We start from the raw sequence: 13,077 nt of genomic DNA on the forward strand, positions 1-13,077 counted from the left end.
AATTACAAGAAGTCGAATTTGATCTCCTTGGGAAGCTACATTGTGTCAAAGCTTTCACCCGCTTAACATAGGTTGAGGCTAGCTCATGTGGTTGGACGTATCAATATGTGATCTAAGATTTAAGTCCTACTGATACATGTTTTATGGTTACACTAACAAATTACGTGAGAAAATGAAAGATATATCTAAACTATATCCACTTAGTATTGTATGGACACAAGCATTAATAATGCCATTAAGAAATACAATAAACATAGTTTTGGCCATGTGGGTTGTAAGGAAAAGAGACACAGAAATTCTTAAGAGAATAAAGAATTTGTATATATAAAGAATAATACAAGATTATGAATGAGGTATAAGTTTATGCTTTTTTCCGTGTGAATATAGTGTGTACCAAAACCAACTAAAAAAGAAGATTAGATGGATAAACATTAATAATTAGACAAGACTCCACAGTCTAATAAGCCTAGATACAGATTGGCAATGATGCAATTATTGAAATAAGTTTTATATGAGAAAATTATTATCATTCATTTGGACCCCACTTAAAAAAATTTCAAAGGAACTCAGCGAGATTTAAGGATATGGTCTCATACCTGGTATGTGCCACACACCAAATATAAGAATTGACGATGGAACTATTTTTCAATGGAAACTGAAAATAATATTACATGCAAGGGACCCATCTGATTAGCCAGAGTGGGGATGACCCCATTTCAATTCATGACTAGTACTCATAGCACCACAGGGACTAAAGTCAGTACCTACAAAAAAGGGCCCTCAGATTTTTGATTGAAATGTACTTAAAAAAAAAAAAGAAGTATTGAAGGTACATGATGAGAAGTGATATAGTCTCCATGTTTATGAAACTTTTGATAACTAAAGTACTTCAATCATGAATAAGGTGGGTTATAGTTATTTAGTAGTTGAAACTGTAATTTAAGGAAAAGAAAAGACCACATGCAGATACTCGTAATTTCTGTTGTACCAAGTATAGCAAGTATATAAGGTTCTCCATGATCATCACAATATTCCAAAGTACTCAAAATAATATATCACTTTAACTCATTGTTTTAGTTTGGTCCTTGCATTTAAATTTAGTATAAATACTAATATAGTAAAGTACTAATGTTGCAGATTTAGTCATTCTCTCCTCACCTGTCTAAAAATTATAAGAAAGCACTTGCTTGATATGATACCGCGTGATCAATTATCAAGGATAAAAGGGAAGTTTTTTGTCAAAAAAATCCCTAAAAATTTGGTGTGATGTCCATCACCAGACAAGAGAAATGTTCATGAAATGATTTGTAGCATTGAATGACTTTGAATTCTTACTCTCAACTTCTCAAATATAGTCAGGGGCAATCAAATTAATTTTTTAAAATTACAACATTAGATCATGCAGTTCATATATTATGAACAATGATAAATAATGCTTTTACAACATATCTCTTTTTTGGGTAGTAAATATCTAAATTTTAAACGTCAAAGGTCAAAATGAAACATCAGTCAAATTTTGAGGCCAACAACATAATCACACTGTATTATTCATGAACCAACAACATAATCCATGATGATGAAGTAGTACACATTTCCTTTCATTAAAAGATATCAAGCAAATTGTGACAGGAAAGAAAAGAAAGCAATTGAAAGAAAAGTAGTGAAGAAAGAATAGTAAAGAGCAGGAAGAAAAGTAAAGAGAGTGAAACTATGGTTTATTCCATTGTGTGGTGCTTTTTTGCTAATCCAGTTTGAGAAAAAAAAAATCTCAAATGCCGAAAGAAAGTGTGGGGAATAATGTACAATCTTACTGGTCGGAGACAGATTTTGATAGTTGATTTTGCCCATCAAGCATTCTTATTTGTCGTTTAAGCTTGGCAATATGAACATGTACCTAATACAAAGTAGGGAGGAAACACACTGTCAAATACTGAGTCTAACCATTTATGTCATAAATACAAAAACTTTTTTTTCATTCAGCAAATAAATTTACTACATAATGTTACAATAAGCACTGTTCACATGCAATAATACATGGTCTAAACATGAACACCCCACCATAGTTCCTACATTTGGAATCCATAACTATCAATCTGACTTAATTTTTAGATAACTCAATGATTGTGAAAAGATATGTGATAATGATAGAACCCAAGAAGCTAAAGATCTCCTTAAGACTACTAGAAATAGCTGTAGACTCTTGAAAGAGCTTAAACACTCATTTATGAACCAGAAGATATTCGTTATCAAATTGATATGCAGAGTTTTGTTTTCTCAATCATAAAGGAAGAAAGCTTTTGAGGAGTATGATAATATCCAGAGCAAGGATTATAGTCAATAACAGTTTCATGCAAGAACCTTAAAGGTCGTTTTGATATAGTGAAAAGTGCATGACAATGGACAAATAGACAGGAGAATCTTTAGTATTGTTGTCATCATTCAATCAGAAGCTTTCATCAGCGATCAAGTTAAAAGTAAAAAACCGGATTTATAAATGCACATTTCAAGACAAGACAGGTGATGGTTGATTTCAGTAAGCTGTATGGAACAGACATCAGATGCCAACTCATGAAACAATTATTTGAATTTCAGCAGTTGCTATTCTCCTCTTTCTGACTTTCTGATTAACTAAGGGCCTACCGCATTACTTTGTTTCGTTCAGTGAGCTTAATCGCGTTCATCAGTCAAATTCCACCACTATAGTTTTTCTTAATGCTACATCTAAAATATACAGATATGTGGTAATCTTGAATGGTTGTACACTTCTGTCAGCTGGTTTAATACCGCGGAAACACAAAACACGGTTTAAGGTCAAACAGGCAAGGATGGTGCCAGATAAAGATGATTCTAATAAAGACCACAATAATACATCCAATGTTTGGTCACCAATATGATCTTTTTCAATTGAAACATTAAAATGCATAATCAATTTAAATTATTTAAAGAAGTATTATGACTAGAGGGTTTTCTTTTGGCTTTGATGATAGATTTCATCAAACTGATACCTAGAGAAATTAATAGCATAAATCAATAACCTCAGTTATAAGGGAGGGCCTGCAATTTGATACCTAGAGAAATCAACAGAGATACTAAATTTGAAGTGATATCCTAAGCACTGGCTACTTTATAAATTAAGTGTCTCAGGTATCATAGTGATGATAAAGTTGTGCCGCAGATGCCATTGTATAAAAATTGGAACTTGTGAATCCACATATGTTCCTACAATGACGAAGAAAAGGATGTTGGTTGATTTCAGTTGAGTATATGAAGTCAGATTGACTACAAATGACAACTCTCTAAAGTCCACTTATAAGGATTTTGAAACATTTACTCATGTTAAGCTTGTGTCATTTGGGCAGGAAGCAAGTATTAGGATTCAGTATAATGTGAAATGCACCAACATTCACTAATTAAAATCCAATATTGTTTTGTCATGAGATAATGGGCCTCTCTTTCCACTAAATTGTTTCCAATGACACAATGATTATGAAAATAAACTCCACACATGTGACAGAGTAGACAGCTATTATAAAAATAGCTGAACCTGCTTGGGTTGCAACAAATTGGATACTCGATGCTTTGTTCAAATACATGCTATACATCTCCCACGGGTTACTGACAAGACTTATGCATAAGGTTTACTCATCTGGGTTATTAACTTATTATTCTCTTATAAATAAGAATGTTATCAGGTTTAGAAATACTTGCTATAGTTTTCTATCTCTCAAATATTGTAGAATTGGGTGAGGGGCCTTTAAAAAAATAATAATAATAAACAAAAGAATGTCATCAGGTTTGTAGAGAATAATCATTGCCTATAAGAAATGTTATAGTAAAAATGAATGATATGCAAATCAAAAGTATAGGCAATGCCAAATGAAATGAGTTGCATGTAGAATTCTAAAAAGTTTGAGTCATACTGTCAATCATGTTTAGTTTCCATCAATAGTACACACAAAATTTTAGCGTATAAAAAATCTGAGAGGTTGTAATCAGACAACACCACAAGAGCAAATGAGAGAAGACCACTGCATTTACCTGCTGGCGAGCTGCTGCAAGTTGTAATAACTCATCTGCTTCTGAGAAACTTGTGAACCATTGGTTTAGGGAATGATCTTTGATGTCACCTCTCTTTTTTTTGCTATCAACTTCAGCTGGTACTGCATGTAATGAGGCATATTTACCTACCCTTAACACATGTAACAAGGAAAACAAGAAAAACATACCAGGAGGAGGCAAAGTATAGCCAGCTGGTAATCTTGGGAAATTTATGACTGGATTGTTTTGCACACGGGCTAGAAAAGCTTCAGAAGGCTCAGGGAACACAATCTCATCGTAGGATTCCACAACAACAGGCTTCTTTGTTGACATAGGACCAGATTCATCTTCTGGGTACAACTTCAAATGATGATATCTATGAATAAGTTACACTTGAATTAATGTCAGCCTAATTGTTGCACTTATTCTACAAAATCAGCACACACAGTTCTGTAACTATACTAAGTAACACTAAAATATTTCCCTTAAAACATGTATTGTATTAAGAACTAGTACCATTGTAACAAATCAAAGGAGCTGACTAACCAGGTTGGCCTAGTGAAAATTAATATTGAACACAAATATGTCCTTCTATAAATCATTTCATCTTTGTCATTCTTTTAACCTTGTCCCCATATGCAACATTACACAGGCTATCCAAGAAGAGCATTAACAACCTGAAAAACAGAATAAATCCTAACAAAACAATGTGCAAAGAAACTTACAAGCTCAATGGCTTATCGCAAACATCATTGTGGAAGTAAAGAGTAATGACAATTTCAAATTCACCCCATCCAGATTCTGATAACTCAAAGGGTGGTGTTTCCAAAATCCTTCTTGGATTGTTGAAACTCGAATGCAGCTGAAAAACAACGCACTTTACCACCTCACCAAGATCTTCATTGGATGCACCACGAACATAGACAGTCCACCTATGTGATTGTTGCCTATTCATACCAAACTAAAATGTATTAAAACAGGTTCTTTTTCATGTAACAACTAAATCAAATAATCAACCAATCAGGCAATAATAAACAAACACTTACTCGCTTGCTTTCTTGCCAAGCCAGAATGCAATATTACCATACACAATTGGAAGACTGACTTCAACATCTTTAAGTTTCTTACTAAAATTCTACATAACACCACACGCAAACATCAATATACTATAAAATATATGCTTCTCACTTCAAATGTGCATCCAACTATAAAAATTATGAAATATATAACATAACAATAATATTACAGCAGGGATTTTCAGTTTTGGGAGAATGTCATACTTAACAAAGAAAAAAATTATCTGGGTAACTTTCTTTCGCAAATACAATACATGGGTGTTCATCAAAAAAACAAAATCTAAACCCTCAAAAAAAAAATCAAGAAACAGAACAAAAATGCTGACCTTCTTTTCGCTACTATCTTCAGATATGGCCATTTCGGTGAGCTGTGATTTGAGCAACGGAGCACTTAAATCCGACTGATCTTGCTTCTTGAAAGACGAAGTGCTCATCGTAATCTTTCGTATTAGTTCTTCCCGGGAATCGAAGAAATGCAGCGCTGAAATTCTGAGCATTCAGTCTGGCAGTACCTAGGGTTTTCACAGTAATCTCCTGCAAGAAAGTATAAATTAGTGTTGAAGATTACTCGAATCAATTACTGCCACGTCATTGAAAAGGGTAGTTTAGGTCGTGAAAGAATATTAGTATTAGTTGAAATGACTATAAAGCCCTTAACTCAATGTAGTGGCGTGATTGGAATGGAATAGTAAAAGTAGTTGATGTAAGCTCACGCCGTATCAGAACTCTGTTTTTATTTGACCGTTAATATGACAGGTATAGCTTTTCCTCCAGTTTTTAATGAAGGATGACTAGTCGTTTTAGTTTGAAAACCAAGAACGACACGTCGTTTTGTTTGTTGGTTTGATTGGCAATTTCAACTTTTTACAATGATTAAAAGAAAAAGAAAAAATAAATTTTCATAAGTTTATCCAACATTGCAACTAATACAGATTATATTATATGATTGTCTAAACAAAAATTTAATTTGTAAATAAGTTGTTGGTTTAGTGAAATTCTCAATATGTATAATTTCTTTTCTTGAGGCATGAAAGCAAAATTAGATCATAAAGAATGGTGCTTGTAAAGAAATGAATTTTTGATTCATTGAATGACTGTTTATCATTGATAATCTGATTTATTACATTATCAACTTGTCAACATAGCTAATTTAATTTGTCATTATATTAACTAATCCACGTGAAAACCTTATAAAATTATCATGAGAATAAATTTTGTTAAGTGTTCCAATTTTTTTTCTATAAACCCATCATTAACGTGATAATTATGCAAATATACACTTTATAAAACTAAAGGAAAATAACAAAAGATGAAGAAAGAAAAAAAATGGTGTAAATTATAGTAAAACCTCCATAAAATGTTACTCTGTATAACTTTCATATAGTTAGGGATACATATTTTCCCCATAGGGACGGCCTCCCGCCTCCAATGGGGTGGGGAATCTCCGTTAAATAAGAAACTGGGCGGGGACGAAGATAATTTTTAATCTCCGAATGTTAAATAAATGAGGCGGCAGCGAGGATGACACTCCCCGCCCTGACGGTGCCCTGTTTAAATTATTATATATTTTTGTAATATCATAGGTGAATTTTATATATTTTTTTATGTGTTATTATAGTATATTAGTAACTTTTTAATATTTTGAAATTTATTTGAGATAATATTTAGTATTTTAAATTATAATATTGTGCAATATTTTAAATTACATATAATTTACTATTTTTATTTTAAAATTTTAATCTAAAATTAATTTTTTTAAATAAATGAGTTTCCCGTGAGGATTTCCCGTCCCAATAGACTCCCTACCCCATCCCTAACGGGAAATAAGCGAGGATGAAGATTAAAATTATAAATGGGGACGGGAGCGGGGGGAGCACTCCCCGATAGCCCACCCCGTGTGCATCACTACATATAGTCATAAAATGTTTTAGCCCAAATTTGGGACCAATTATAAATAAGAATAAATTACACATTGTAATAAGTTATAATATCTTTTAGTTCCGCTTTTATAAAATATACATCCAGAAAGTAATAATTATGTTAATATTAAATATATTTATATATATGATATCTTATACACACTAAATATTCATGATTTTAGATTTATAAAATAATTTTATACATTTCAACCATTATATATATAGTTATACATTTATATAATTTTTTGTTTATATATTGAATTTCACATATTTTGTCAATTATTATTTAATTTAAATTTAAATGTATATATTTATAACATTTTATAGATATAATTTATAACTTCTCATAGTTATAAAATATGTTGTGACCCAACATTATTACTATAGAGATATTTTAGTGTATATAGCAAAAAGAAAAACAAATGTAATATTCTAATATATAATCACCCAGGCCTTTATATAAGGCAAATGATTATGAAATAACATTAAATAGTAAAAGACTAAAAAATCCTTAAAATAATAATTCTACCATAGCCAAACAACATAAAATTGTCAAATTTGTTCCAAAAAAAAAAAATCACTTTGTTCCAAAATTTAACACCATTATCAAAAGTACAAAACAACTTCAAATAGGGTTTTTGGAGATGACTTTATTCAATTTTAATACCCACAACATAAGTGGAATATTATCTTCATTCTTTGTATATAGACTGCAATGTACACAACCAAACCAACATCCTATTTGATATCTGACCATGGCACTCCCTTCAATATAAATTTAGTTCAAATATTATCTCTGAATTTATGATTGGCAATGATTTTTGTTGCTGCGAAACTATCCCCAAATCTGACTTTGCTACATGGGGCCCTAACTTTCTTTTTTTTTTTGACAAAGGGGCCCTATATTTTTTCCCCAAATAAGTACAACGTTTATAGTACTAGAAAAAACAAAACCCATACTCAAAAAAATATGATGGTATAAATATAATGTGAGAAGAAGGGTTAAGAAGTGAAAATAAGATAGAAAGAGAGCACTTAAGAGGAATAATGCTACTTAGATTTTAGAGTAAATTTGACCAAAACTTTTCCCAAGTACAACATTTCTAGTACTAGAAAAAACAAAGCCCATACTCATAAAATCAGATAATATAATGTTAAAGAGCTGAAAATTGTTCCGGTGTGAGAAGAAGGTGATGCAGCAAATTGGATGGTTGAGTATGATAATTATGCAAAGTACATAAAACTCAAATAAAAATAGCAAAATGATAAAAAGAAAAAAAAATAGAAGCTAGAATGCATTACAAAAATAGAGAGAATAGAATTCTAGGTTATAAAACTAATTATCCAAACTTTTTATAAGGCAAAATATATAAAATAATAATAATTAAGAAAAGACTAAAATACCCTCAAATAACAGGAGAAGACAAAGCTCATGCCAATTAGAAAACTCCCAAAATATGAGACTTTTTAAACTATATTTCAAATATCAATTCCAAAAGTTGTCAATTACTTTTTTATCTTAGGCTTATAAAAAACTAATAAAATTACAAAATAAAAAAATGAATAAAACAAAATAAACTTCTAGACTATTCTAAATAATATGGCCAAATACATCTCCTACATAATGAAAATTAAGACAGAGAAAGCAATCAAGAGGAATAATGCCACTTCACATGGATTATATATAAATATCCTTTGATATTAGCAACTAGTTTTTTTGAGTAAATTTTAATAAAACTTCTTTACAATTTAAATTTAGTGTCAAGATAAGGGATAGAGTTTTGTTTGGTTGGAACGTATTTTAAAGAAAGTAGAACAAGAGATTTTTTCATGTAACAGAAAGTAACTAAAATTTGATGAATCACTTTCTTTTACAAAATACATAAATATGATGGGAGGAGAGCAATATCTATCCACAGCTCTCTCTCTTTCTCATTAAGGCAATTCCAACCTCATTCTTCTCATGTGAAAAAAAGAAGAAACGAGGGAAGAAAAAAAAAAGTAAAAGAAAGAAAAAAAAAAGTACTTAGTTTTACAAAATTGTGTCTACTAATTTTTTTTAGATAGACATGAGTTACTACAATCCACTCAATCTTGAAGCAACCTCAAGAAAGATTTCTTCTTTGCAAGGGATTGTTAGGCCACCCATTGGGTGGTCAAATCCGAACTCTTCCTCTGCTTGGCTCAGCAGTTCTTGAAACAAAGGCTGATTCAGCAGAGATATTGGAACAACATGTCTCTTCTTTTTGTCCTCTCCAACATACACTGCAAGGTAGCCTTTGGGAACGTCGATCGGCGTTGAAACTCCATGGCTTTGAGAAGAACTCGAGCGGCGCAAGATATGCTTAGCATTCAAAATTCCAGGCAATCTGATAGCCATGTTTGAAAATCTTAGCTAGCAGAAGGTTGAAGCTCAAGACTACTGCCTTGTGGGAGAGAAAGTTTTGGCTGTAGAGAGTGTTGAAAGGCTTGAGTGCTTGTATGTGGGAGTTTATGACTTAGTGAAATATATAGAAGAAAAGATGAGCAAGGCAAGTTGTAAGATATGTGGAGAGAATTGTAGATGATTAGATACATTTTTTTTTGAGTGGTGTTTGGTTAGATTCAAGAGCCATATGAAATGTCACATGATTATGTCCTTCTATTGATACTAGTACTATTCATTAATTGATGATGTAATCAGCATGTGATTTTGGATATTTCAAGCTTCTTTTTGAAAAAGTAGAGAAAGGGGTAAGATTTATATGGCTATTATTTGTTTGAGAAAAGAAAGGATGTTGGGACAGCATTAATTTTTATTTAGGCTTTGTTGTTATCTGCACTTGTTAAGAAAAAGACTTATATCTAGACACTTCAATGGGAATAAGAGAAAGGTCCATGTTGATACGAATCTTCTAAACAGTAAAAGAAACTTGGGTTAACTTAAAGAAAGTGGTGTATTTTGGTGGGAATTCAATGGATTCAAGCACTTGGTCTTTTGATCTAAGCTGTTTCGTTAGATTCTCTATTGAACAAGTGTTATTTTTTTTTTCTGATTTTAGTCTTTTATTATTTAATTTTCTAAGGGTATCTTTTTCTCAAGTCGGTCACATTATTTTTATTGTGGCTCATGTAGGGCTGCACATCAGGCGGGTTTGTCGGGTTTGGATTTGGGTTCGAGTTTTTCGAGTTTTGGGTGGGAAAAGTTAATACCGAACCAGCCCGAAATTATATCGGGTGTTGTCAGGTTCGGGTTGGGTCAATTGGGGGATGCTCGGGTTCAGGTGGGGGAGAAATAAAACCAAACCCGACTGAAATGGTTTCAGGTATTTATTTTTGTGAACTTTTAAGTGATCAATATTCTACCATTAATTAAAAATAGAGAATTTACTCATTTGATATCTTTGTTTTTGCAAAGTATTGTTCTGGTACCCTCTGTTTTCAATAATGCTCATATGATACCCCGTATTTTGAAAACAGAGATATTTGGTATCTTAATTGATAAAATTTTGTCAATATGACCAAACTGTTAGCAGTTATATATAATTTGTAACTCGTATGATTGAGAGTAATTTGATTAAATTGGTAAAATTTTATTAATTAAATTTGAGTTTCAAGTATCAAATATGTACAATTTTAAAATACAGGGTACCAAATATGTACGATTTTAAAATGCAGGGTATCAAATATGTATAATTTCAAAATCTAGAGTACCAAATGAACATTATTTGTAAACACATGGTACCAAGATGGTACTTTGCAAAATCACATGATACCAAATAGTTACCTATCTTTAAAAATATACTTCTTAGTACATAAAAGTTTTATATACTAAGAATTTTGTTACTTAGAAAAAATTTAATTTATTAAACTATTGAGTATTGGCTAATGCGTCGTCTGGGGTTGATTTTGGAGATTAGAACTTAGGGATTCATTTTAAATTTTAGGGTTTTGTGTTTTTTATTTAATTTTTTTAATCTAAAAAGTAAAAAAAAATTGAAAAAAAAAACATCAGTGTTCGGACCTGACCCGATATCTGGGTTCAGCCCGATCCGAGCATGCGGGTTCCGAACTTTTTCAAAATTTTCAAGTTCATGTTGGGCGGGTCCTTCGGGTTTTCGGATTTTCGGGTCCAAATGTGAACCCCTAGGCTCATGGATTAGTGTGGCATGTCTTTAGGCTAGATAAATGAAAGAAATTTCTTTATTTTTTTTGTAATATTTCCAATCATAAAAGTGATAGTCTAATAAATTGAATCTAAAAGGAACCTTCTAGCTGTGAAAAACATAAATGAGTGGATTATCTTCTATAATATGTCCTACCATGTTCAGATAAGCTAATGGAGAAGAAGATAAATTGTGTGACCCTTTGGAGTAGGGACTGAGGTACCTTGCTATATAGAATCTGTGATGTTAAATGAGATAAGATCATACGTAGGACTTACATAAAGAGCTTAATCACAAATTCACACAAACAGAATTTATTTATATTATTATATATATATATATATATATATCAATAATGAAACAAAAGTAGGCAAAAGAGTTCATGATAAAGATCATGCATAATCACGAGTATAACTTTACAACTAAAGAAGTTATAATAGCTAACTGTAATGGATAAGGTGATGATCATTATTGATTTTATATATATATAAATATAATGTGATTTATCAAATAACATTACCGACATGATTTATCCACGTGGGCATGCCTTAATATTTTCTGGCAAAGTTCACATTTTTAACCAAAGATGAAGTTTTGGATTGTTGAGAATAGTTGCACAACTGCCCCTAACACTGTAATTAATTATGCATGCAAAATAATGCTTTTCTTGAAGCAAAAATATCAAGCCCATCTCCACAGAAATAAGATATTATCAAGTCAAATTAAAAAGGGTATTTGAAATTCATGCTTAACTTGGTGAAAGTCTAAAGTTGAAAGTAACTTGACAAGGAATCAAAGTTGAAGAAGCTCAATAATCTCAACATAAGTAAATGAAAGAAGTATTAGAATTGATTGGAAAATAAATCTTTACTTAAACAATGTAGTCAACAATATCTATTGTCATTTTCTAAACCATTTTCATCTTCTGTCCACAGAAGAATGAAAAAAAAAATCAAATTAAAGAGTACAAAAATGTCTTTGCTAATTCCTAGAATGTAATGGATTGTTAGGCCACCCATTGGATAGTCCTATCCAAATTCTTCATTCTTTACATAGCATTTCTTAAAATGAATTCTGTTTAAGCAATGAAATGGGAACAACATACTCATCTTTTGGCTCTCTTACCATTCATAATACCAGGCAATGGAATAGCTATGTTTGAAAGACTAAAGCAAATATTGTTGTGGAAAAAGGTTCAAAATCAAGAATGGCTAGAAAGACAATTTAGGAAAGTTTTCTTGTAGAGAATGTGATGAGAGCTTTGGTTCTTGTTTGCTTTCCATATATAGTGAATTAAATCAGTTAGTTTAGAAACATAATTAACATGGTTATTGTTAGAGTTATTATTTGAGGGCATTTTAGTCTTTTCTTAATTATTGTTATTTTATATCTTTTGCCTTATATAAAAGGCTTGGCTTATTAGTTTTGTAACCTAGAATACATTCTCCCTTTTCTCTCTTCATTTTTTTGCTATCTCTCTTTTGGGTTTTATGGATTGTGTCTTTGCATAATTATCATGGTATTAGAGCAGGGTTTTGGCTTGGGTCTCCTTCGTATTGCAGCAAACGGGGTCGAAGCATCTTTGCAGTAACTCGGTATGTGATTTTCGTGTTCATTTTGAAATTTTAGGGTTTCGTCAGATTGCAGAATTTGGGAACTTTTGTCTGAGATAGCATTTGGAAATTTGTTTCTGAAATGGCAAGTAATAGAGATGATTCCCTTCAATCCATTAGTGTGAGGTTAGATGGAAAGAATTATTCTTATTGGAACTATGTGATGAAAAAATATTTGAAAGGGAAAAAGATGTGGGGTTATGTTTCTGGAACTTTGGTTAAACCAACAAATGACAAAGCGGATTATGCAACTTTGCTAGAAAATTGGGAAGTGGATAATTCAAAA

The 13,077-nt window shown here is 31.5% G+C and overlaps 2 protein-coding genes across 2 annotated transcripts; both read right to left on the reverse strand.

Moving 5' to 3' along the window:
* Window positions 1-1,571: 1,571 nt before the first annotated feature.
* LOC133781866 (transcription initiation factor TFIID subunit 14b-like) lies at window positions 1,572-5,618 on the reverse strand. The gene is made up of 6 exons (XM_062220975.1): window positions 5,441-5,618; window positions 5,085-5,173; window positions 4,764-4,985; window positions 4,227-4,414; window positions 4,039-4,160; window positions 1,572-1,894 (listed from the first exon to the last, which is right to left on the reverse strand). Exons 1-6 carry the CDS (start codon window positions 5,609-5,611, stop codon window positions 1,808-1,810), a joined length of 879 nt encoding a protein of 292 aa, XP_062076959.1. The 5' UTR covers window positions 5,612-5,618; the 3' UTR covers window positions 1,572-1,807.
* A 3,064-nt stretch (window positions 5,619-8,682) lies between these two features.
* On the reverse strand, window positions 8,683-9,537 carry LOC133781868 (auxin-responsive protein SAUR21-like). Its single transcript, XM_062220976.1, has one exon. The coding sequence runs from the start codon at window positions 9,411-9,413 to the stop codon at window positions 9,111-9,113; it is 303 nt and encodes a 100-aa protein (XP_062076960.1). The 5' UTR covers window positions 9,414-9,537; the 3' UTR covers window positions 8,683-9,110.
* Between the last annotated feature and the right edge of the window lie 3,540 nt (window positions 9,538-13,077).

The sequence above is a fragment of the Humulus lupulus genome, chromosome 6 (assembly GCF_963169125.1).
Source record: "Humulus lupulus chromosome 6, drHumLupu1.1, whole genome shotgun sequence".
Lineage (NCBI taxonomy): Eukaryota > Viridiplantae > Streptophyta > Magnoliopsida > Rosales > Cannabaceae > Humulus > Humulus lupulus.

Bases quoted from the DNA above. Each gene is read 5' to 3' on its own strand.
- LOC133781866 (XM_062220975.1), bottom strand. From the start codon at position 5,611: ATGCTCAGAATTTCAGCGCTGCATTTCTTCGATTCCCGGGAAGAACTA. The intron at 5,174-5,440 runs GTCAGCATTTTT...GGTGTTATGTAG, and splicing joins AAGATAGTAGCGAAAAGAAG to AATTTTAGTAAGAAACTTAA. The intron at 4,161-4,226 runs GTATGTTTTTCT...CATTACATGCAG, and splicing joins CTATACTTTGCCTCCTCCTG to TACCAGCTGAAGTTGATAGC.
- LOC133781868 (XM_062220976.1), bottom strand. From the start codon at position 9,413: ATGGCTATCAGATTGCCTGGAATTTTGAATGCTAAGCATATCTTGCGC.